This window comes from Plectropomus leopardus, chromosome 3 (genome assembly GCF_008729295.1).
Source record: "Plectropomus leopardus isolate mb chromosome 3, YSFRI_Pleo_2.0, whole genome shotgun sequence".
NCBI lineage: Eukaryota > Metazoa > Chordata > Actinopteri > Perciformes > Serranidae > Plectropomus > Plectropomus leopardus.
Window position 1 is genome coordinate 15560974 of NC_056465.1, and position 24524 is coordinate 15585497.

The 24524-nt window shown below is 37.6% G+C and overlaps 1 protein-coding gene across 1 annotated transcript in view; it reads right to left on the bottom strand.

The window, feature by feature from the left end:
- Nucleotides 1-24524, bottom strand: part of LOC121963201 (E3 ubiquitin-protein ligase rnf213-alpha-like) — a 38178-nt gene that overhangs the window by 4007 nt on the left and 9647 nt on the right. Inside the window, exons 15-53 of the mRNA XM_042513526.1 lie at nucleotides 23160-24441; nucleotides 22205-22389; nucleotides 21912-22055; nucleotides 17277-20855; nucleotides 16821-16951; nucleotides 16504-16599; nucleotides 16264-16385; nucleotides 15846-15959; nucleotides 15721-15770; nucleotides 15068-15218; nucleotides 14806-14941; nucleotides 14495-14680; nucleotides 14042-14166; nucleotides 13752-13912; nucleotides 13194-13397; nucleotides 12432-12619; nucleotides 12031-12154; nucleotides 11744-11844; nucleotides 11454-11633; nucleotides 10846-10991; nucleotides 10569-10671; nucleotides 10223-10337; nucleotides 9336-9543; nucleotides 9048-9238; nucleotides 8632-8754; nucleotides 7978-8088; nucleotides 6531-6773; nucleotides 6217-6304; nucleotides 5888-5922; nucleotides 5690-5793; nucleotides 4847-4991; nucleotides 4429-4603; nucleotides 3658-3746; nucleotides 3133-3384; nucleotides 2358-2487; nucleotides 2050-2127; nucleotides 1293-1473; nucleotides 471-675; nucleotides 40-117 (exon numbers count right to left, since the gene is read on the bottom strand). Coding sequence (XP_042369460.1) covers nucleotides 40-117; nucleotides 471-675; nucleotides 1293-1473; nucleotides 2050-2127; nucleotides 2358-2487; nucleotides 3133-3384; nucleotides 3658-3746; nucleotides 4429-4603; nucleotides 4847-4991; nucleotides 5690-5793; nucleotides 5888-5922; nucleotides 6217-6304; nucleotides 6531-6773; nucleotides 7978-8088; nucleotides 8632-8754; nucleotides 9048-9238; nucleotides 9336-9543; nucleotides 10223-10337; nucleotides 10569-10671; nucleotides 10846-10991; nucleotides 11454-11633; nucleotides 11744-11844; nucleotides 12031-12154; nucleotides 12432-12619; nucleotides 13194-13397; nucleotides 13752-13912; nucleotides 14042-14166; nucleotides 14495-14680; nucleotides 14806-14941; nucleotides 15068-15218; nucleotides 15721-15770; nucleotides 15846-15959; nucleotides 16264-16385; nucleotides 16504-16599; nucleotides 16821-16951; nucleotides 17277-20855; nucleotides 21912-22055; nucleotides 22205-22389; nucleotides 23160-24441 — 10059 coding nt within the window. The remainder of the gene's footprint in view (nucleotides 1-39; nucleotides 118-470; nucleotides 676-1292; nucleotides 1474-2049; nucleotides 2128-2357; nucleotides 2488-3132; nucleotides 3385-3657; nucleotides 3747-4428; nucleotides 4604-4846; nucleotides 4992-5689; nucleotides 5794-5887; nucleotides 5923-6216; nucleotides 6305-6530; nucleotides 6774-7977; nucleotides 8089-8631; nucleotides 8755-9047; nucleotides 9239-9335; nucleotides 9544-10222; nucleotides 10338-10568; nucleotides 10672-10845; nucleotides 10992-11453; nucleotides 11634-11743; nucleotides 11845-12030; nucleotides 12155-12431; nucleotides 12620-13193; nucleotides 13398-13751; nucleotides 13913-14041; nucleotides 14167-14494; nucleotides 14681-14805; nucleotides 14942-15067; nucleotides 15219-15720; nucleotides 15771-15845; nucleotides 15960-16263; nucleotides 16386-16503; nucleotides 16600-16820; nucleotides 16952-17276; nucleotides 20856-21911; nucleotides 22056-22204; nucleotides 22390-23159; nucleotides 24442-24524) is intronic.

The window sequence follows — 24524 nt, forward strand, 5'->3', positions numbered from 1 at the left end:
TTACTGTGCAAAAGTACTGAACAGGACTTCTTTATTTACCTGACACACTTTTTCTTTAACAGCTTTGAAAATGGTTTCATAGTCTCTCTCTTGTGTGTTGACCAGAGTGGGAATCCCCTAAAATAGAGCACACTTTAATAAAGTAGGGAAATAATGCTGTGAAACAAGACAACATAGGGCAGATACAACAATGACATAAAAAGTCAAATACAGTGTTACATTTTGATTCTTGAAAACCACTCATTTTGTTGTTAACCATCGAAATGAATACCATTTAGTTTAGGTTAGCAATTAATAATGTTAATATTAAAATAGAGTATTTAAATAATGTGTCTGCTCTCTCATCTTGGCTGACTGCAGACATCATTTCACGGGTCTAGGAGGGTCTGTATTGCTTATTATTAAAGCTTATGTTTGTCCATTTACACTCTTGTCATTTGCTTTCATCAATCCAGGCTGAGTGGACTCACTGTGCGGGTGATAAGGGGTTTTCCCTGCAGGAAGCGAGTGAGGATCTGATGCTGGATCCTGGGCAGGTCATATTGTGATATTGTCTCATGGCCTCGTTCCAAGCTGTATTGGCAATTGGATAAAACCAGAGGAAGCAGGTCCTTGTCCAGCTCATAGCGGATCACATGCTGCTCCGTTACCTCTGCCACACTCACCTTGTAACTGCTGCAGACACCAAAATGCAAATATAAACCTTTTAGTCCTGAAATGACATTTCTTTTTCCAAAATAATAATAATAATAATGTTTGAAAGCTGTTCCAGACTTTTGAAATACAGAAAAAAATGTTTTCAGCAAACACATTAAAATTATTTGTCCATAATATATTTATCTCCACAAAATTCACATTTAAATTCAACAATGTTTGAGTATCATTGCTGTGTTTTGTGTGTTTAGCTTGTTCTCTTAAGTTGTTGAAATAATCTAAATGTGCATTTTGGTTTGTAGATTTTTTTTTTCCAAACCCCTATTAGGCCTTGTTAAGGATAGGCCAAGGATTTGTTAAACTCAGACTGCTGTGGTCTTACATTAACCTCAGGTAAACTTTGGAAGATATTTTTACACAAAATTAAACTTATATTAGAAGTGTATTAGTAAAAGGCCAGTATGAATGGAAGAAATAATTACACCAAGCAAAACCTATTTTAATGTTCATATGGGCCCCTGATAATTGCTTTTAAAAAGACAAAATTGTGAACCTATCCTTAAAGGTACAATAACAATTTCTACTCTTTGTTGGACGTTTCTTCTCTTTTTTTTTGTAGCACTATGTGTCATTTTTACCTGCTATCCTCTCCTGTGTGGTTATCCACAGCGTTCACCAGCTCATTGTGTAGTGCCACCAAGTAGCTAACAAGCCCTGTGGCACACAGGCCTGCACCCTGCCGCCGAGGGAGGAGATACTGCAGGTCACTGTTAAGGTCCAAATCCTGGCCGCAAAATTCATCTGGGATCTTCATCTCATCTGTAAGGTGAACAAGACATAAAAATGATTCGCTATTTAAAATTTAAGATACTTCATTAGATTAAGTCATTTAATCAATCACTGTTATGCCAGAAACAACTGTTTGTACCAGCTATTACAGCTCTTAAAAAAAACACCACTTTGAATCCAGTGACATCTGTGGTATGTGGTCAAAATCACAATACTGAATGTTGAACATCTCTTCTCTTTTCTTGACTCAAACTTTTAATGAGTGGTTATTATCAATACTCAAATAAAATGGTTACATCTTCACATATATAGCGATTTTAACAAGACAGTAGCTGTATTTGAAACCATCCCCTCATTCACTCACTCACTATTCAGTATGTAGTGTGTATTAACTAGTACACTTTATATTTATAGTGCGCTGGAACCCCCCCCCCCATTGCAGGTATTTTATAGTGCACTATGTAGTGGATGAAATTAACAGATGATAATTCAAACAACCCTACAAAATGGCAAACACACTATATTGCGTACTATATCTGTGATAGGGGATGGTTTCAAACACAGCTAGGGTTGTCCTCTTTCAGGAAACAAAGGGTCTTTACTTACTGGTAGTTACAGACACTCTGAGCAGATTCCATGTCGTAAGGAAGATGTTAATGTGTTTCTCAAACCATGTCCTCATTTCTGAAACAAGAGATGTTGGAAATATTACCTAGTTTGTACAATAAAAAAATGAATAATAAAAGAGAAAACTTTTAAATGTATAAAATGTAAGACATTTGTTGGTTTTCCTGTCCCATATCTCATCCCTCTTCACCATTTGTGAGTAAGTCTATTAGATTTTAATCAATTAAATATTGACATTTTGAGAACAAACAAGGCCTAGTCATTGCTCAGAGATATTACACCTGTACCTTTTTGCCCCTCAATGAACTCTGCGATGGAGCCCACTATCTGGTCAGTTCTGTTCTGGAACTTTCTCACCAAGCGTTTCTGCAGGATTAGGATGTCTGGAAGGAGCTTAATCTGCCGAAATTCTCTCTCCTGAAAAAGAAAAACAAGATTTAAGAAGACAATAATAGTGCCTTTACCAAAAGCTTTGTGTATAAAGTCATTAAAATAAATAATACTTTTGCTGATAATAATTAATTTTGCTGATCAAAACTAATTACTAGCTGTCAAAACAGAAAAAGTGACATTTTTATTCTGATTTGTTTTTGAAGATTACAGGGACAGTAAGTATTACTTCCCAAAACTATTTGGAAGTATGAGTAATGGGGATAAAAATGCAACTGTATCTCAACTTTGAGGGATGTATCCCATGGATTCCCCAAATGTCATGGCAAATTATTACTTTCATATTCTAAGATATCTTGTGGACATTTAGACTAAATATTGCATAAAAGAAAACTTCATGCAGTGTCTAAAATGAAAACAGTTTGTCCTCTGATTTTACACAGTCACTAAAATGATCCATCAGTTACATCATTGAATATCTGGAGGCCCTAGATCAAAGGTCAGGAGGTCAAAAATAATTAAAAATCCTGCTTTGGAAAAGAATACATACAACAAATTTCATAATCTGACTTCTAGTTGTCAAAATGTCTTGTTCTGGATCAAGCTGTTGGTACGTTGGAGTTGAATTTAAGGCCATGTAGTCACAAAGCCTTACACTTCACAGACATTCACCTTCTGCAGGAACCTCCAGAGAAGAGGCAGCTCCTCCTTTTGGTCAAACTGCTCCACAGTGTGTGTGAGGCTTAGCAATGAGAGCCTGTCCCTGCAGCTCCACACTGGTGAGCTATGGACTTGACAGCCCTGTGGCAGTGACGGCAGGAAGCTACAATCATCACCAGAGATCGTTCTCATGATGAAGTTGGAGGATACACGGGAGTCAGTCCTGATGCTTGCCTTTGCTTCTTGCAGGGATTGCTCAAGTTCCTTGACACAAAATATTGGTAGAAATAGAAAGAAAATTCACTGCCACAATGAAAAACATTGTTGTATGCAAAACATGAAAAAATTATATGAAGAATAGAATTAGATAATCACAATAAAAGCATCTTATAATAAAAGTATTCTCATATTGACATTGATGACTGAATAGATGGCCATGCATTATATGAATGTATGCCAGTTTTCAAATATCATAAAAGCTTTATTGTCAAGAGGAAAAGAACAATATAAAAAGTTTTAAAAAGCCAAAGATGTTACCCTTAACTGAGGAGTCATAATATCTGCAGCCACTGTAGAGTCCCAGGTGTTTCTGGATGCTTTGGTTGTGAGGCAAGGATCAATACCAGCTAGTCAAAGTTAAACAGAAGTTTTTGTAAATATATGATATTCTGTTATGTTCTCCACACCTAACAATACATAACAATTACAGGAATGTTCAGAAATGTTGTGATAATTTCATATAAATAAACATTTCTATGTGCACCCTACAGATCTAGAAAATCCAAAGCTCAGATATCTGGTAATTTGTGTAGGTTGTCTGTCCAGATTTTTTTGTTTGCTTTTTAGAAGACAGGATCTGTACTTCTAAATGTGCTTGACAAAATCTGTTCACATTAAATGACAAAAATCTGGAATTATTTAACAAGCAAGAATGCTTAATGATTTACTATATGAATGATACAGTATGCAAACAGCCCAGTAGCTTTATAGATTCAGTTTACAGAGCAGGTTGGAACAGATAGGAGCAGCTGTGTGTCTTAATAGATCATACATGACCATTAAGCACAGTGTTTACATAAAACTGCAAGGAATGCTATTTATCCTTACAAATCAGTTTTTTGTTCTGATTTCTATTTGTTTTTCCCACTATTCACTTTGTGTGTTTAATCTGGGAAAATACAATCTCTATATTGTGACTAAATTTGTGGCAAGCTGGACTCATCTTTTTGAGATTTAAACAAATTACATGTGATAAAGGGCAACTTCAGTGACTACAGTCAGTGACTGATTGACTGGGGGTGGGCTTACAGTGACTGGATGACACTAGCTCTTGCAGGGATTTGAGCACCAAGTGGACAGTCGTAATAGTGTCGTCAGCTCCTCTTCCCAGTGCCTGTGACAGTTGATCCAAATCCTTTATTGTGTGTTGACTGAGAAACAATGTAACATCCTCCACTGGTGGCTGAATGATGGTTTGAACAAGCTAAAGGAATAGAGATTTGGACACACCTCAATTTTAAAAGCACAGGCACAATCATTGTAATTAATTTTAATTATTTTCATCACTATTTTGCAGAGAGATCAGTATTTGTATATAGATATTTAATATCTCAGCTGCACACAGTGTCAAATCTGAAATAATGCCAGTACCTACATTCCGACAAAGTAACGTACAATTGCTGCAACTGTAGAGTACTGTGACTACAGTAACTGCTGAATAGCTCACCTGGGGCTTCTCTGAGGCTCCCAGCAACATTGCCAAATGTGTAACAAGCCTGACCAGGGTGAAGGAACACAGGGACATGTTTTTGGTGTCTTGGTTGTTTCTACGCTCAGGGTCTCCCAGGATGTGGCCGGGCCTTGTGCGATCCCTAAAACAACAGATTAGGTATTTTTTTCTTTATACCCAAAGTGAATATCGACTTCGATTTGAGATATGTGATATTTGCCCCTCTCTCTATCTAAATACAAAGGGGTCATTCTAAGATGGAAAACACAATGATTGTTCGTTTTATTTTTTTCAAAACTAATGAAAATATATTAAGCATTATAATATTCCATTTCTGCCAGTATATCTACCTAAACCCCACACACCAGTGACTCAAGTCACAAATTATGATACCTGTGTTGCTGGTCTCAGTTTAATAATAATAATAATAATTTGGTTTTGTTCACTATAAAACCGTTTTCTTGTTATCTAAGTCTGGAGTATTTTTAGAGTCCTGGGTAATCACATGTCATTGGAAATTTATGGAATTTTCCAAAATTGCCATTACATGGGTAGCTGGCAATATATGATATGTTTTTCTACTTAAACACCATAAATACATTTTGCTGTGGGATTGTTATTTATCTTGTGTTCACCATCAGTCAATTTGACTTGCTTTATTTCCACCCTTAAAATAACAATACTTAATACTTTTAAATGAATTTAGCTTACTCTATATTATGTCCCACCCAAAAATCCTGTACACTAAACTAAAGAGAAAACATACTTTTAAAATACAACTTTAAAATTACATTAAAAAGACATTTGAGTGCATCATTGGACAATAGCTTGACCACTCACGGCTGCAACTGAATTGGTCTGAATCCATGCAAGGCGATATGACGCTCCCCTCCAACCTCCTCACCACACTCCAGACATTGACCTCTCTGCATGGGCAAGCCGCACTGAAGTGGAACATAGCATATCGGATCGTCATGATCTTTATCCACTTTATGTTTCTAGCAATTAATTTGCTGGAACTATATAAAAATAGCTTACCTCATCAACAAAGCATGGATGATTATTTGGACACACTGTGAAAAACAAACAACCAATTAAAATAGTCTTAAATTACATGGATTGTTGAGACAGAAGATAAACTAAATTTAGAAATAGTGGCCGGGCTTATATGACTCCTGTAGCATTCAATATGATGAAGCTAACCCAGAGCAATAGAGATTTTCTCACTACTGTCAGACATTTGTTACAGAAAATAGTTTATTTTAGTCATTATCTGAGAAAACCAAGATGCAAGTTATCCAAAAAACTAAAGCTATTAGAAAATATAATTTGAAATTGTGGTCCAAATATGAATGTGTCATTCTTACCATACCAAGTGAGGTTCCCGTAGTTTTGTTGTATAGCTGCCTGGGCAACAGCCAACATGTCATCAGGCATTGTGGGTATAAATGCCCTCTGTTACATAAAAATAGAATGAAAGTAACATGAAAGAAATCATCAGTTATCACTGACATCAAAAGTAATTTTAAGATTATTGCTGTATAACTGCTCTGTTACAACAATCTGTCTTTGAATAAAAATCCCCATCCACTATGTAAAGCAATAAACAAAAACAGTTTCTGTCATTTTACATAAAGGAAAGCTGCAGTGATTTAGAAAGACAGACATTATACATGTTTACCTGCATATTTTCAGGAAACAGACCAAGTTTCTTGAGTGGCATCACAAGTTGGTGAGTCCCAGTGAGCAGCACGGCTGCCAGATGAATGGTCAGCTCAATGATAGCGTAGTCCACAGTAGTATGACCAGGGTTTATGGCCAAGGCTCCCAAACTGTTGTGAACCAATGCTGAGGCAAAGTCCCTTACATCTCTTTGATGTAGATACCTCGAGCCCTGGATGAGATCTCCAAATGCTTGGCATCGCTACACAAAAGATATAAAAAGAAACATAGTAGCAATGAACAAGATTTTTATAGCACTATTGTAAAACATGGACAACAATAAATCATCTTTGGTTCGCACTACAAAATTCCAAGAAAACCATTGATCACATTTTCAGTGAACATATATTTTATTGTACTACTTTCAGAATTTTACATTATTTACAATTTTGTGACAGCGTGATAAGCTTTTATAAAGGGGAAGTCTACTGATTCAAAATAAAATGAATCACCTGCTCACCGCTGGTCTCTAATTTACACTTATTTATTACGCCAAGGTGGTGACATTTCGCACATAGCTGCTTTTCATCAGACAGTCTGATTAATCTGATGAGGAGCAACTGTACTGCAAACATATTATTTGGTGTAATAAATAAGTGGACACTGGAGCCCTCCAGTGTGAGAGCAATTCGTTTTATTTGGAATCTGCTTGTTTTCAGCTCATCCCCTGCTCTTGTTCATTTGAATGTGTGTTGTGTGCGCATGCTCCTGTCTGAAGTCCACTATTTTTATGCATAAGGGTCAGTGTCTTTGTATTTCTTAGCTCGCAACAACTGTTGTATGTCTGCTCTGGCTCTGGAGTTTAAAGTAATTCTGATGATTTTATCAAGGACTATCAGGGGTAACATCTTTTCTGATTTTGGGCTATGTTACAGAAAACCAGTTTCTCTAACTATATCCCCTTTTTGAATGACAGTTTTCCCTAATGTGCAGGCAGGGGGTTGATATTTTCCCCTCATGATCTTACTTACCTCCTCACATCTGCATCAGCAAGTGGCAGACCTTAATGAAGCCACAAAGCATAATTCCTCATTGGCTTCGAACACTTTGAACAAAACTAATTTTGCTCTGTAAAGCTAGAAGGTCTGCTGTCTGGAGGTGGGCAAATGTTTCTATTTGTCTATTTCTATTTGTTCTATGACTCATGTAATAAGCTTATGTTTTTGGGAAGCTAGAGCAATTTGTAAGTGTCATGCACTGCTCACTGAGGTCCATCAATATGGAGACATTTTCAGGCAATATGTATTATGTCAATATTGTCAATTTCTGAATAAATTTCCAAATTTGCCATGTTATTCTGAATGAGATTAGCCCCTGTTCAACTCTTGGCTGTGCGCTATTGTCTCCCAAAGAGTCTTGATACATATCAATGTTTCTACAAAGGTGTATCTTATCACTCGTCATACCTCAGGGGTCGGATGAAAACCTGTATTTGCAGATCTGTACAGAGTAGTAACCTCTCGGAAAAGCGCCAGGAGGATGAACATTGTTAGATTCCGTGGTGGTGCAGTGCAATTCTAAATATATGGAAAACAAACAAAGCAAAACCAAAGTAACAAAGTAAGTAACAGTGCAGCTGCTATTCAGATTAAATGGGCATTTATTTTTTCCAGTATCATGGTGAAAAAGATCTCAAGAAACAACAGTTTTAGCTCTTTAACTGCATATTTTTTTTTTTTTAGATTTTTTAGTGTATATTTCCTCTGCTAGGCAGCCACTGATTTCCATTCTTTACTGTACAGTGGGAAAATTTGATTTGTGTAGTCAATCACAATGAACATAAAGTCATTTGACTTAGTTTTGGTAATGCATGGCAAACTGATTTGCACCAGATTTCTTCACAACAATAATGGAACTATGGCGAATATTATTTCCAACTTCACTGTGATTGATTGCACACATACACAAAAAGAAATGAACAAAAAAAGACTCCTTAAATATTTTCAAACAAAACAGAAGTTAATGGAGACCATAACTGTCTGAAATGGTTCAAAGTAAGAAAAAGTCTGTTCCACATTTAAATGAATCAACAAAGAGTTTAGGAAATTAAATTTAAATACCTCACAGACATCTTCTATCTGCTGGACACTACCATCCACTACTGCCTTGGCAACAGCATCCCTCACTGCCTTGTACTCCTCTCCATACACTAGGAACTGGTCCATTTGGCCTGCATCTTCATTCTGTTCACACCACGAGTGTAGTTAGAGGCTAGAGAACAACAATTATGTATTTTATCCAAATCTATGGCTTTTAAGCGGATTTGAAATGTCCTTATGGCCCCAGGAATAGTCTAAAACTGGGATAAATGTGACTCCATAGTTTGTTTTCATGTTTTAATTAATGAAGACCTGCAAATGATGGCATCAAATGATAATGTGCTACTGCTGAAAGGCCCCAGTGACCGGATCATGCAGTGATTTTAGCATGTTCCCGTACATTTTTGTGGTAAATTTGCTCATTAATGGTGTTTTACCTGCTGAAGGATCTCTCTAGGGAAAAGCCAGCTGAACTTTGGTTCTTTCACCAGCGCCTGGACAGACTCAACACCATGCCATTTACTGAGCTTGCGGATCAGGTAAATGCGGAACCAGTCATTCCCACTATCCTCACAGAGCTTAATCACCATGCTCATGAAATCTTGTGCTCCATCTGGGACCGTGTTTTCTGTAACAGCAATGCAGTGCAATACACTCTTTATTTTTTAATAATTGCTAACTGATGTAAACTTTAAGTAACTTTAAGTAGGTAAGTTATCTCTTACCATACATGTTGTCACTGATGAGCTGGGCAGCCATGGTGAGGGTGAGACGCAATCGTGCAATGTGCTGCAAATGTTGAATAGACACTGTTGCTGGAACAGTAGTGACTTCAGCCAAAAGGAATTGCAGGAACTGCATTTCATCATTGTAAAATGGCATCAGTTCTCCAGCCTTGTTGCTCTTCTGGGGCATTTTTTCCCACATGGAGTCCTACAAAGACAGTATTTTAAAGGAACATCAGCTACCTCACTTCAACTGACCCTCACCAGAAACTGCAACAACAGACTTTTAAAATGCTGAAAAAATGTTGGCAGGTCAAAGGTAATTACTGCCTCCTGCTGAAGGGTATCCTGTAACTGTCTTAAATAATGAGCCTTAAAACTCATAGGCTATGTTCAAAACCACCTACTACACTAGCAGTATGTACTGATTTGGTCATAACGTTGTATGCAATATGCAGTATGCAGTACACCATTTCGAAAACAGTCATAGACATAGACACATTTCGAAGACCCCTGGTCCCTTGCTGATAACATGAGTGTAAAGTCAGTCCCAAATGGGCTTAGGTCTAAACAGTCTAACAGAAAGTTTGAGTGTGGCCCTCAAACTCCCTTTATAAAAGTTCACAGATCAAATAGAAAGAAACTGGATGTGTAATTTCCTGCTGGACGAATAATTTGGTTTTGGGAGCTCACAGTTTTTATGCTGCTTCATAAGTAGTACAGTGTTTTTAAAGCTTCCCCTGAGGCATATTCTTTGTGAACCCTTCTGAATGTCTTAAAATCTGCAGTGAAATCCTATTTCCATCCTTTATTTCTGCACTTTCAAAATACAATATAACATAATGCAACACTAGTAGTGTTATATATTTGTTCTGAAGATGTTTTACCTCCAAACAGTTGATGTACAAGGCATAAAGCTCTGCTTTGTCATCCTCATCCACAAATTTGCTTTTTTCAACAGATGACAAATGCTGCTGCAAATATTCCTGGACTTTATCAAAGCTGAAACACAGTTCATCATTCATTTAGTAGAATGCAAAAGAGCTTTGCAAGATGAAGAAGAAGAGCATAAATCTGTTTAGACATTTTCTCAAAATGAAATCATTCAATGTGCTTTAAGCAGCAATGCTTTCCAACTCCTCAGCAGTGTTGCTGACATTTATATCTGCATGCAGCTCTAATTATCTAAGATGTAGAATTTCAACATTAGATTGACATGTTCAGCTTTCCAACCTGAACTTCAGCATCAGCTTGAGGATCACAGATCGTATAACTGGGTTTTTATCTGGGGACTCATCAAAGGGTGACAGATCTTTGGTGTAAATCTGATTAAATTCTGGTTTAAAAAAAAAAAAAGATTTAGATTCAATATTAGCAACAATATCCAAAATGACAAAGTTAAATTATTATTGTTTAAAAGTCAACATACATAAAAAAATTCCGAAAAAATAAGAATAATTAGAACAAAGACAAAACAACAATAATTTGTTGTATCTACAGTAAGTGGTACCTGTCTCAACCATCAGGAATGACAAAAGATGGGTAATGACATCTCTAGTTGGTGGTGTATTGTCCTTGAAACACACAGTGGACAGCAAATCGATGAAGAAACCATTGCAACGGCACCTGAATTCTGCAATTTTCTTGACAGAAATCCTGAAGAATCACAAAAATCAAATGCAACATAAAAATCCAAGAATTCAAAAGCGATCGTATTTCATTAGTGTTTATAAGATAATCTCTAAATATGACTGACAACAATGGCCAGCTGACTGAGTATGGCCAGCTGATTACTCAAGTACTACACACTGTCAGGGGACTTTAGTTCAGTGACCACTGTATGTCTTTTGAGTGATACTGTTCATCACAATAACGTCCACTCCATCACTGAAACCATCACTGAAAAAGGTATGACACAGAGCTGCTAAAAAAAGGTCATACACACTTAAAAACAACAGTGGTGCTATTAGTAAAAGCCTAGATTCAAGTTCATAATAACTTATATCACATTAGTCAAACCTGCAATGGCTATTCAGTAATTGATCCTGAAGAAAGTGACTTTCACCTTTGGATTTTTGCAGGTGTTTAATAGTACACATTTTATTTAAAAACTTTCACCTGATATCTTCAGAGACATGTGGCTGAAATCCGTTTGGTAACTGCTGCTTGCATTTAGGACAGGAAGTATTCCCTGCATCAAGGTTTTCCCTGATGCATGTTGAGCAGTAGATGTGATGGCACGGCAACCCTACAGGGATCTCAGGCTTCCTCATGCACACTGCACACTGAAATCCAAACCTAAAATAAAATTAAAAATGAAACCAACAACAATTAGTGTAATTGAAGTGAAGTTTAAGAGCAACTTTTATATTCAAAATTACTGAACTGTCAAAAAATCAAATCCTTACCTGAAAATCTGATCACTTGCCCCCTGTGTACAGGATTTCAGTACTTTAATTACAGCTTGAAATGCCTGCATTGATTTTACATCTGAGTTTCCCTCCAGAACCTTTGAAATAGGTGACAAACATTGGTGATAAATATAACATTAACTAAGAGCATATAGCCAACGGTATTAAGAACACGAGACACTAATACTCACAAAATAGATGAGATAAAACAGGGAGCCCCATCATATGTTATGGAAGTTACATTGCTTATGTCTGTTTTTGTGGGTCATTAAAAATGTACTCACCCTGCTTAAGGTTTGAATGTGATTCAGGACCAGTGTTTTGAACGGATTCTCGTTCTGATTCTGGAAATCCAGAAGCATGTGTTCCACAAACAATGAGAGGATGTAGATGCGCTTCCAGCCGTTTCTATAAAATATTACAGACCATGATCACAGTTGGTTGCAGTAGTTTTGCATTTGAATGAGGCTTTTTAAAAAAAAAAAAAAAAAAAATATCTGTGTTTGTGCACCCAGCAAAGTATGTTTCATATTGCCATTTTATTACAATTTAAAATACACATTCATAAAGTTTCTATCCCTTAAATTAATCACCAGTCTATGACAGGGCTGATAGACACACCAAGAAACGCAAACCACATTAACACTTAATGTAATTGCTCACAATCCTGTGCATCGGGCCTTACCTTACTGTGGGAAGTCTTTCTTTGCATCGCTCTCCGTATAGTTTGGTGTTCTGGTGAGAGCAAATCAATTCCAGAGAGGCTTGTAGCCTCTTCACCTGTTTCAGCCAGCGCTGGCAGAGAGGATTCGTATCCAAAGTAGGAGACTCTAGGCATTCAACACATGCCATGGCTGCATGGACATCCAAAACCTACAGTACAGCAGAACAGTCTGGACGTGATTTGGTATTTTTGCAAATTTTAAAACATCCTTTGAATAAAGTCCAATTAATATGAAAAATATCCCAATAAAATCATTTCAAATATGATGCAATCAAAGGTCAGTTTCTTTTTTTGTGTGTACAAAAAACATTTACTTAAGGTCTCTGTTGTCTGGGATTTTTGGTTCATTAATGTTAATTAATACAGTTTATAACATATATTTACTAAATCAAAACATCATATTCACAACTCACACATTTTGGAGGTAGGCATTGTGTCTAGCATTGTGTTCTACATATATTTTGATGTTCTGTACTCTGAAAAAACACTATATCAGATAGTAACACACTCAGATAGGGACACCCCAGGAAACTGTAAATGATTGATTTATTTAGGGGTACAGTATGTCAATAATCAGTTGCAGTATAATCCATGAATGTGCTTTGAAATTATTCAGTGGTAAATTAAAAAAGCCGGATGCTATATATTAATCATATGTGTAGGATAAATATATATTTGTTTTATTTTTGCAGTTGTAGTGGTCTACTGAGGAAATGTTTTTACCATCTCTGGACAATTTCGAATTTGCTGGATTCTTCGCAAATGAGAAGCAACAACTGGCTGAAGAGATATCATTCGTGAGAGGTTCTGAAGACGACTTTGGTAGATATGGTAGGCAATGTGGATGTGAGAAAGAGAAAGCTCGTCTTCATCTCCTCTTCGTGCCCGTACTTCATCAACACAGCTGGCCAGGGCCTGACACAAGAGCTGAGGATTAAATGCACAAATAGATTAATGATATGGTGTTTGTTTTTAACTGCAGCAATGTTAATGAACAAAACACCTTAAGGTAAGTCTGACTGAGAAAGGCTTGCCAAAATCACTTTCATCCATAACTTTTACCTGCTATCACAAAACAAGAAAAGAAAAAAATTAGGTATGTTTTAATTTTTGTTTTTGGTCCATGGTTATGGTGGGGAGAAGAAATGTGCATTAAATATAAAACTTTCTGTACTAACAACCAACTATTAGCAAAGACATACAGTAATTAGGCTAATATTATAGTATGTGATTGCAGTAATTCAAACAAATAGAGTACACACACACTTTGTTTACCCTCACCTGCAATTCTTCATCTGATGCCACTTTCATGCTCATGGAAACAAAATCCTGCAGGTACCTTTGAAAAAATTCTTTCTTCATTTTTGCATTCACATTTGTAGCAATATAACTGCCAAGTGGTGTGTTCAAGAACAACTCTTGGAAATGATGAGGTAAACAAGCTGCAAAGAAGAGTGAAGAATTCCACAGATAAGTTGGGGTTTAATTTGTCAGTAACAAAGCACTTTAAATAAACACAACGAGTTAAAAGCATAAGGTATTTCGATATTCCTACAATATAGGATATTTACTTTCATGTCTGGTTGTTTGCATCATGACCCCATCCAAGAAGTCTTTGATCCACCAGCTGAAGGGCATAACGCAGCGCATGGCGTTTCCCCCCAGGCAATGGCTTTGTACCATTAAGACACTGGAGCTGTAGCAGAGGCAGGTGGCAAATGTTATGAATGTGATTTTGCAAGACAGTGGAATCACGACAATGGGATACACAAGCACTTGGATGGACAACCCAAAAACATTAAGCCTACACAGACACAGCTGTCAGACGCATATACATGAAAAACTACAGTAAATGTAAAAAACAACTTACAAACCAACCCCAGACTGAACAACAGCTGGGGTATATTGTCAAAATTAGTTCGACAATATACTCCAGCCCCTGACAATATTCAGACCAAATTTGTTTAAAATTGAAGCATTTGTGCTTAATAGATACCTTAATCATACAACCAAGAGATACTCACTTGCTTTCCACCTTCACATAAGGTATACTGAGCATCTCTTTGCTCCCAAATATCTCAAGCCAAAGATTCCTGATGTCATCAGTGCCATCCAGCAGAAGCTCCAAATTGCAATCTCGGTCAATGACAGACACCAAGTTGGCTAGAAGTGGAGTGACAACTGCTTGGATTTTCCTCCACAGTGTGTGTCTGTTAGAAATATTGATAACTTGTTTAAATTCCTAGCAATGAATAAATGACAGCTTCAGATTGTATGCATTTCATATAAATATATATATTCACAGAAAGGTCAAAAATGTAAAGAGGGGACCTACAGGAACGTTCCTCCTTCTTGAAGAGAACTGACATTGAACGCCTCCATGAGAACCCAGCTTTTTGGATTGGGGACATTGGCCTCATAGTTCTCTAACAGCAAGTGGAGGCGTTTCCTCAGTATGTTAGCAAACAGACCTTGACAACAAAATGAATTTACAAAAAAAAAAAATTTAAATAGATTTTTCAACCTTAGAAAATTTTACTGCACACAGAGTAGATGTGTATAATGATGGCCTGATATACAGAAGCAGTTTTTTAAACCTTCTGTCTGACTTCCATCCAGAAGTGTGAGCAGGTTCTCAACTCTCTTTGTGCTGAGTTCTCCACTGTCTGCTGCATCTCTGAGCATGCTTACTGCACTCTGCACACAGCTCCTCATCAGATCTGTTACATCAAACACATCTCCCAAAACCTGCAAAAATATTTAGAATAAATAAGTGAACAACGGCATCCCAGCATCTGAAAAATGTCCTTATTGTGAATCCTTCAGCACAGTTCAGAAGCCCTGATGATGATGCTGCACTTTTTCTCTAGTTATAGTAAAAAGAGACATCAAAGCCAATGTCACCATCAGTAGCTGTCCATCTGCCATCAGATGACAGACAGATACATAAACACCTGGCAACATACTAAACATGGTCATCCACATGACAAAAGACCACCAGGACACCAGGACCATATTTTATGACAACACACGCAACCAAAGACTCACAAGTTGAAAGCAATACCAGCCATTGCAACATTGTCACTCCTGGTAAAAATGTAGTGGCAAATGTTAAATTTGCACATTTAGTTTGTACTTAACCATGCAGAAAATACAATCAAAAGTTGTATTTTTGTTAAGTGGCATGACTGATAATAAGGATCATCTTGATCTTCTAGGTTTATAAATATTGGTGATGAATAACACTTACAGTGGAGACATCATTTTGTGGCACCCCGCTGTGGTCGTCTGAGTCCATGGCTTGGGAAAATAAGAAAAATAAAGGTTAATTTTTTAATTATTTTAAAAAATATATAACTTTTTTTTATGAATTACCCTCAGGTGGATCTTCAAAAAATTCACTTAGACGTCGATTTTTCAAGGAATGAACATCTGACACAAACTCTTTTGATCTTCTGAGATCATCAATGTGAACAGACCTCCAAGGACCTGGAAAAACAAACAAACAAACAAAATCTTTTTAAAAGGTCAAATTAATGAAGACACAATAGGCAAGTTTTAACTGTTGGCTAAACTGTTTGCTCTTTCTGATTTTTTTTGTCTTTTCTTTTGTTGTTACTGTTGTAACTAACTAATCTGTAACAGTGCAAAGCATTTTTTGCTGAGTATGAAAAGTTCTCTATAAATTTATTGCATTATCATTACTAATTTTGCTGTCATTTATATCAAATTGATAATTTTGCCAATTTGGCCACTTATGTTGTGTGTGTGCGTGTGTAACAGCAGGACTAACCGCCTTGAAAACCGACAAAGGACGTCCCACCCTCAATTCGAGGAAGTTTGATGATAAAGTACACAAATATCTTTCCATTGTCAGTAGCAGGCCACTTGTTCATTTCGTTGATACATGAATACCTGAGAAATCCATCCATTAAGCATGAGTAACAGAAGAAAAGTGAACAAATATGAGCTTTTGAAATAATGGTCGAGAAAGATGTAAAAGAAAGTAACATGTGGTTATCTTCAGACTCACTTGGCTGAGGAAAGAATATTCTTCCTGAGGCAGTCTTCATCATAGTCTGTTTGGATAATGAATACTTTCTCTGCAGGTGTTGAGCCAAGAAATTCCCTAATACAAGGACATAGGTACGAATTACATTTGAATAGTGAGGTGTATCACACAGCAGTTGTGTGAAGGCCCATAGACTGTATTTGCGTGGTAAATGCACTTTATACCTATCCAAAGACAAATGCTAAGAATGTAGGGGAAATGCCATTGTTGAGTTTGAAATGAGCTAGAAACAAGCACCACAGCAGATGTGACATGCTCTTCACAACATATTTACACACCTGATTTTCTTGAGGAATGAGTACTCTGTGTCAAACTGTTGCACTGATAGCAGCTTGATATCATCAATCTGTGTCACATTCTGCAGTTGTTGAGTGTCTGCTGCAGTCAGCAGCCTGGAAAACGTTGTGACCTTCAAAAAAGACAAAGAAATGAGAATTTCAAAATATTGATATTGCTTTATTATAACTCATTTCTCATTTGCCACTGCTAACAGAAAATGCCACCCACACACACAGCACTACATATTATTGTTCTGTGTCTATAGTCTGTGACTTACTATGCATTTCAGTTGCAGATTAGCTAGGATTTATATATGACTGCAGTTTGATATTGTTAATCATATATAGTAATAATTTATATAAGATTAAGCTTTTTGTATTGTTGTTTAGTTTTGTCATGTGTCTGTTACATTAATAGTGCCACAGTGCTTTGGTGAACAGTAAAAAAAAAATTACCTCAGTGAAGATGAACTGGGACTGTTCCAACTGCTGTGTGTGATAGACAATGTAATCGCCCAGTGATTTGTGCATCTCCTCTTTAACATATTTTGACATTAAAATCTCTCTTTCCTCATCAGGCAGTCTGGATTTGTCCAAGCGAACAACTGAGTCAGGAGTGGCACAATTTAGCAGAACATCTTTGGCTTTGTTCAAAATGGTCTGAGCATCTGCTTCACTTTCATTCTTTGTTACTTGCAAGACCACAGAGGAGCATGTGTCTGAGTGGTAGCCAATGAAGACATCACTTGGAACATATCGTTTTTTCATGGGGTGTTGACTGCTTAACGAGACAAACTCATCAACCCATTCATGTAGTTGTCTGGAGATGTCCTTCTGCTCATTTCTAAGAACAGTGTTGATGTCAAGGTAGTGTTTCTCCAACCTGTTGATCAGTGGGATTGGAAACTGCTCATAGACCACCTCTTTTTCTTCAATGACGATGAGCCTGAAGTTTTTGTGAACTCTGCATTTTACACGATGTGTTCCTAATCCAAGATCAACATACTTTTGATCCCCTAGTGTCACATAGTATTGGTTGAGAGCATCATACAGACTTTCGTACAGATTCTGAAGGTTCAGGAGCACAACTGTCTGTCCAGTCTCCATGCAAACCTTGATGCAATTGATGTTTTTACAAATCTGTGTGTACTCCTGATCCTTTGGAAAACTAGACCCAAAGATGATCTCTGGATGGACTTTGTGACGGAGGAATATTTGTTGGAGAATCTGAAGAGCTGCACAGTTCTTTGTGAGGATCAGAAGGTAACGACTTTCGTCTACTTGGCAAGTTTGAGAGATGCTTTGCTCAACCAAATCAATGTTGGTGAGGCTGGCATTGGCAAAATCATCTCTGAGTTCTTGGCTGAATATGCCCATCACATCCACATTGTCTTTTCCACTGAAGTTCCTCAGGACTGCTCCAGTGATTTGTTCTGCAGTGGGTTTCTCATTGTTGTTTTTGGCAGCTGAAAATGTCATCTTTATCAGACTGTAGAAATCCCGCAGACCAAAAAAACCCCTGCTTTCTTCGCATACTGCCGTATATGCTTTTGCAAAAGGCTCAAAGAGGCAATCGATCCATCGAAGAACCATTTCCTCTGAGGAGCATATCCCTTTTGCGGTTTTGATGAGCTCTTTCTTGTTTGGATCTCCACGGGACACAAATATTCCACGATTCATCTTGGCAGGGTCCAGTGCCCAGTTGGAAATTCCAATGAATCCAACCCTTTTATGTGACTCTGGCTCATCATCGACACAACCCTCTTCCAGTAATGGGTGCAATGTTTTCAGAGGCATTTTAGGGGAATCTTCAGCCAATCCAATCTCATCAAGAACAACTACTGAGATGTATTCATCCAAGTTTTTATTTTCCTGAAAGCGGGCACACTGTTTGAATGTGCTGATGATTCCTTCAGGAGTTGAATGAGGGCTGCACTGGAAAGACACCAGATGTATTTGCTTCAGCCTCTTGAAAAGTTCAGAATGTGAGGCAGGGCCCTGCATTGCATCTGCAATAAGGGTTTTGGACAGTGATTTGGAGCTCCCTGGTTTCCCAACAATAAACAAGGGAATTCTTAGCTCAACACAGATCACCATCATGAAGAAGTTTTCTTTCAAAGCCTCATTTCTGGCTATTGTCTTACTCATGGGTACACCACTGAGTATGAGGTCCTTCATAAGATGGATTTCCTGCTGTACTCTCCTTGTGTCATATTCAGGAGGAAGCAACTGGCTGATAGTTTTCTGATAAGGCACTTTGTCCTCCAAGGGGGCCTGATAGCACACTGCAGTGGCCATCAAGAGTGACCAGATTACTTTGTCATGAGCAGGTAAAAATGAAAACCTCTCTCTGTATTTTTTCTGAGATGGATCTTGAAGGAACGCTCTCAGTTCCGCAGCAAACATGGAGTGATTTTTGTGGAACCACACAAACACGTGCATGCAACGTTCAACATCCCTCAAACTGACAAAGCTGCATTCATCTTTCCTCTCTTTCATGAACTTTTGTGATGATGACAATACCCGAGTAAGAGTTGGAATATAACTGCTTGCAATCGAGGTGGCATTTGCTTGTCTTTGCACTATTTGTTCAATGTACATTTGCTCTGTTGAGTCACTGAGCTGCCCAAAGTCCCAAACAAGAGGAATCATGCTGGGGGGTAACACATGAACACGATACACAAGCTGGCGGAGAGGGATGGAGCCAAGTCTGTCTTCAGTCTCCTCAGCCCTGACCCGGTAGCCCAGTCCAGATGTCTCCAGCCTTTCAATCATCTTGTCTGTATGCTTCCGGTAGGGATTGCACGCAGCAATGATCTGTAGTCCTGTTTGAGAGCAGAGTTGTTGTCCCTGCACAGAGTTATCACAAAGTATCTCCTTGATACTGCTTATGGCTTCTGAGGTGTTTGCCTCATCAAAGAAAAGAACTGAGTCCAATTTGTGTTTCTCTTTATTGATCCTTGCAAGATTTTCTGCTTCCACAACTTTCTCATGTATCATTGCTGATGTTGTTCCTCCATGAACCTTAACCAGTTTCATGTTTTCTGTCAGTGCTCCACACCTTCTCAACTCACACATAAACTTGATAAGCCTCGTCTTACCACATCCTGTTTCACCCATTATGATGACTGGGATGCCACATCTAAATCTCATATGAATTGCCATCATTTTGAGAATATTATCGGTGGTCAGCTCATATGTTTCATCAGGATCTATTGACCACTTGATGCCTAGCACACTGCACAGATGCCCAATCTTGTCAGCACGAGAAAGTTGATCAATATCCATATTTAAAGGGACTCTCTGATGTCTTAAGCCAGTGTACAGCTCTTGAGTCATGATGTTTCTCTTTATCACCTCTCCTGTCAAGGGATTTATGGCATCAACCCCTCTCTGGTCATTGAGCTTCAGGTGAAACCCAATGAAAGTCATAGACATGCGGTCATCATTAAAAAAGATGTATGGATGTGACTCAGACTCCCACCTTTTTCTGATGAGGAATGGGGCCAGGTCTCTCTCATTAAGCCTACTAATGTCAATTTGTTGACTCCCTGGGCTCTGGTCAGTAACGCAAAGTGATGGGGTTGCAAAGTCTTTGGACATCAAGATCATGAACTCAACAACAAAGTTTTTGAACCCTTGAAGAGTGTCTCCAACAAACTCAGAATTGCAAAAGACTGAATTCTCACAATCTTGCAACTGATGATTAAGGAACCAGACAAAGTTGCGTAGCTCTGCCCAAGATGGATCAAAAACACCACAGTGGAGCAAGAGCATCTGAAGACACTTTGCGTGAGTCCCTTCAATTCCATGGTAAGTAAAGTTGTCAAGATTCATCTTGTTGTAAAAACGTGTGAGGTACTGATATGATCTCTGATAAGCTTCACTCCTGAAACATTCATCATCCATGAGGGGTTCATCACTTTTCATGTCAGAGTTTTCCTCTTTTCTCATTTCCAAAGTCATAACCTCCTTTGGTGGACGACAAAACACCTTTGGGAAAACATCTGAGAATGCAAAGTTCTCCTTCCGCCCCTAAAAACATATAAATAAATATATACAAGGTTATAATCAATCATTTGAGCCTATCCTCTTGTTTGAGGATCTTGAGAAATGGATTTTATTGAATTTATACCTCAATCTCCTACTAGCTGCCAATTGCAGTTCCTACCAATCAGCCTTGTTCTGATTGTATTTGAAATGCCAGATGTGGCTGTAAGTAGGCCCGTCTACTAGAGATGTCGCAATTCAATTCTTAATGGAAAACCCGTTAAGATGAGCTTTCAGTATAATCTTTAAAGCAGCATGATCAGGATTGGCGACACTCACCTACTTGCATGTATCAAAAGAAAGAGAAAAAGAATACTACGAAGATGGCTGACAGAGTTGGAGATGATGGAGAAACGGCAAAACTGGAAAATCATGGGTGTGGCAATATATTGCCTTCCCTGTGACTTACATAAACAATGAACATAATAACAGAAAAACCACAGTTTGCAGGTCTATGCTTATAATGTGAAAAGCTCTAGTGGCGTAGAGGCTCAGGTGAGTGAACTGTTGTTGTAAGGTTCCTGTCCACCATCTAGGGCTCTTTTGTTTGTTTTTGTCAATAGTTTATTCAACTGTATGGTGAAATATGTTGTTTTTACATTTTAGATAAACCATTTAAATTTGATCATACAGCCTTATTGTGGTATCCCCCAAATTCACCAGTTAAATTATATTTAATACCATGTAGGCTATCACTCTATATATATAAAAATAAAAAAATGTAAATGATAGTTGTTAGGATATGAAACCTATAATCTCTTTAAAAAGATTTTTGGTATCAAGGCTCAATATAAAAAAAAAGTTTCAATCAAAAAAGAAATCAAATGGTGAACTTAAAATCTAAAATCTAATGGAATTGTGGATTTGGAGAATTATGATTAAATTATGAGACCCCCAGTATTTAGTACTTGCGGATCTTTTCTCAGAACATTTCACTGGATAAGGATAAGCAATAATATGAATTATTAAAGGAAACCAATACAAATCTGTGGTATGATTTAATGAGATAAAGAATGCATAAAACATTAAATCTCAACTTACAGGTCTGGGCTGATTGTTTGTGGATTCCAGTAACTCGACGATGTACAAGTGTTTGTGGCTGCAGCGCCACATCCGTCCATCTGAATCCATCAGGTACCGTAAAAAGAAAAGCTTGAATAGGAATTCATTCAAGCCCTTTTGCACCTGGGTATTACAATTTACATTATTAAAAAAAATCTTAAAAGTAAGTCAGATAAGGCAAAATCTGACCATCTTAAAGATTCTCTGAGAACAACATTGTTCAACAAAAATCAAATAACATTCAGAATTATGATAATGTAAATATTACTTACCGAGGATGTGACATCAAAGTGAAACAACTTGAAATATTTTTGTTTTGGTGTGTCATACAAGGACTGGAGAACTTTGTAGTCATCAACCTCATGTTCAGTTAGTCGGATGCACTTCTTAAATGCAGTTCCTTGTTCAACACTTCCCTCCAGCTTTTCATACACTCTTTGGACATACAATGACTTGCCTAAAATGATGGAATAACCATAAATCATTTGGCGGACTAAAATCATGGCATCAATAATAATCACTCAAAAAAATTAAGTTAAAAATAAATTAAGTAGAGTGTGCTACAGATCTCAGTCTCTAAGAAGCAAGAACTTAATTTCCACAAAACACAAAATGAGATTAGTTTGACTCTACTTTATTTTCTATAGTTAAAACTGTTTAACTGATTTCAGTCAAACTATCCTCAAGGCTTTATAAGTCTTTTCTGTCTGACATAATGGTTTGAAATATCTAAATACAACAAAATACCAACACAGTTTAAAAACTGTGCTGCAAATGTCAATGATATTGTGAACAAATGCATATTTCAAAATCAAGAATGAAGGTACTTCTAGAGCCAAGCATTCTTCATATACCAGTAACTCAATGCATAATATTAAAGAGGAGATAAAAAAAAAATCCCTATTAGTCACCCAACTCGCTATGTGACAAAGGAACTGCAAATTATCTTGATATCCAGCAGACAACTTTGCCAAATGCACTAATTAAGACTTGAGGAATAAAAGGTGGCCATAAACTGCATATGAATGCAAACATTTGGATGTTACATTAGGTTAGATAAGCAAGTGATCTTTCGCAATTTTGAATTCATAATAAGTACTGTACAATGCATGATTACAAAAATTGCTATTATTTCTCTTGTTGGCTTTGTTGGTGATTCATTTGTATAATTACCATGCATATCACTGGCACAGAGGTAAATTATTGATATGAGAAGAAAAAACTCACCGACTCCTGCACGTCTGGAAGCAACAATGCCAGCTGAATGGCCACCTTTAAAGGCGGCATTCCCATGATGTGAGGGGACAGTGTAATGCCTGGACAAGTACTTCTGAATCCTTTCCAATGGCTCTTGCGGCACAAAGTCTCTTTTGAACTGACTGAATGCAGTAGGAATGTAAGTGTGTTCCCTGTCAGAGCTACAAAAGATCACTAGCCTGTAATCACGTTTAAACAGCGACCGCAGTTTTTTAAAACACTTCTCCATTGCACAGCTAACATCATAGGTGAGTTGGTCAGCCCAAAGCATTGTATAAATCTTCTGGCCGATGTCACCTTGTGTGAGGCATCTCCTCAGGAAAAGCTCTACTTGCTCATAAGATGTTGCGGGGGAACACAAGAGAACCTCATCATAACTTGGCAGTGGCTGATAATCACTGGCCATGTACAAGCAAATACTTGAAGTCAGGACCTCATATTGTGGGCAGATTATGATATTAGGTTGGTTTGAGTAGAGGCCTTTTGGGAGACTTCTTCTGAGTGACTTGTCTTTTGATTCTGAGAGCACTGGTTCTTCCCATTCATTTTCAGTTTCGCTTTCTCTGACAGTCATCATTTTCAACAGACACCCTAAACTCCTTATGTCCAAAAGGTCATGGAAAAAGATTCCCTCATTTTTCATGTAGCTATTCCACAACTCTTCCAGTTCTTTCAATCCAATATTGTGGTCTGCGTTGTTTTCTGGATCATCAGCTGTAAAATGACTTGCATCAGCTGAAGACATGTTGCTGTCTCCCTGCTTCAGAAAGTGACTTTGAAACTCAATATCTTCGTTAAACCTTTTTCCAGGCTCAAATTGGTTGTGAAATCTTTTCCATGTGCTCCAAACATCTGATGTTGTGCAGTTTGGTTCAATGAAAGCAAGCATCATCAAAGCTTCGTCTTCTATTTGTGCATCCACATTTGTTGGAGTCACAACACTGCAGAGGTAGAATATTTGTTCTGCTGTGAAGTAGTTTAAGTAATAGTGATCTGATCTCTGTTTGTCCATGAAGTTTAGCCAGTCATCAAGAAACAACTCCATCTTCTTTGCCAGTGCTGTAAGTTGTTCAACTAGATATCCACATACTTGGATGCGATGCAGGATCTTGCAGATGTTGATGTCCATAATGATACATGGGTCACTTTGAGGTTTGCAGTAAATCTTAGCTTCCCAACACCTGAAGAGTGGGTTCCCTGCTGCATAAAGGTCTACAAATGCTTTGGAAAGTCTTTGGACACTGTCAAACACCTACATTTGAGGAAGATAAAGAGAAGTTACCAAAACATTAATTTACAGGAAACCCAACTTTAACTACAGATCTGTCATTACAG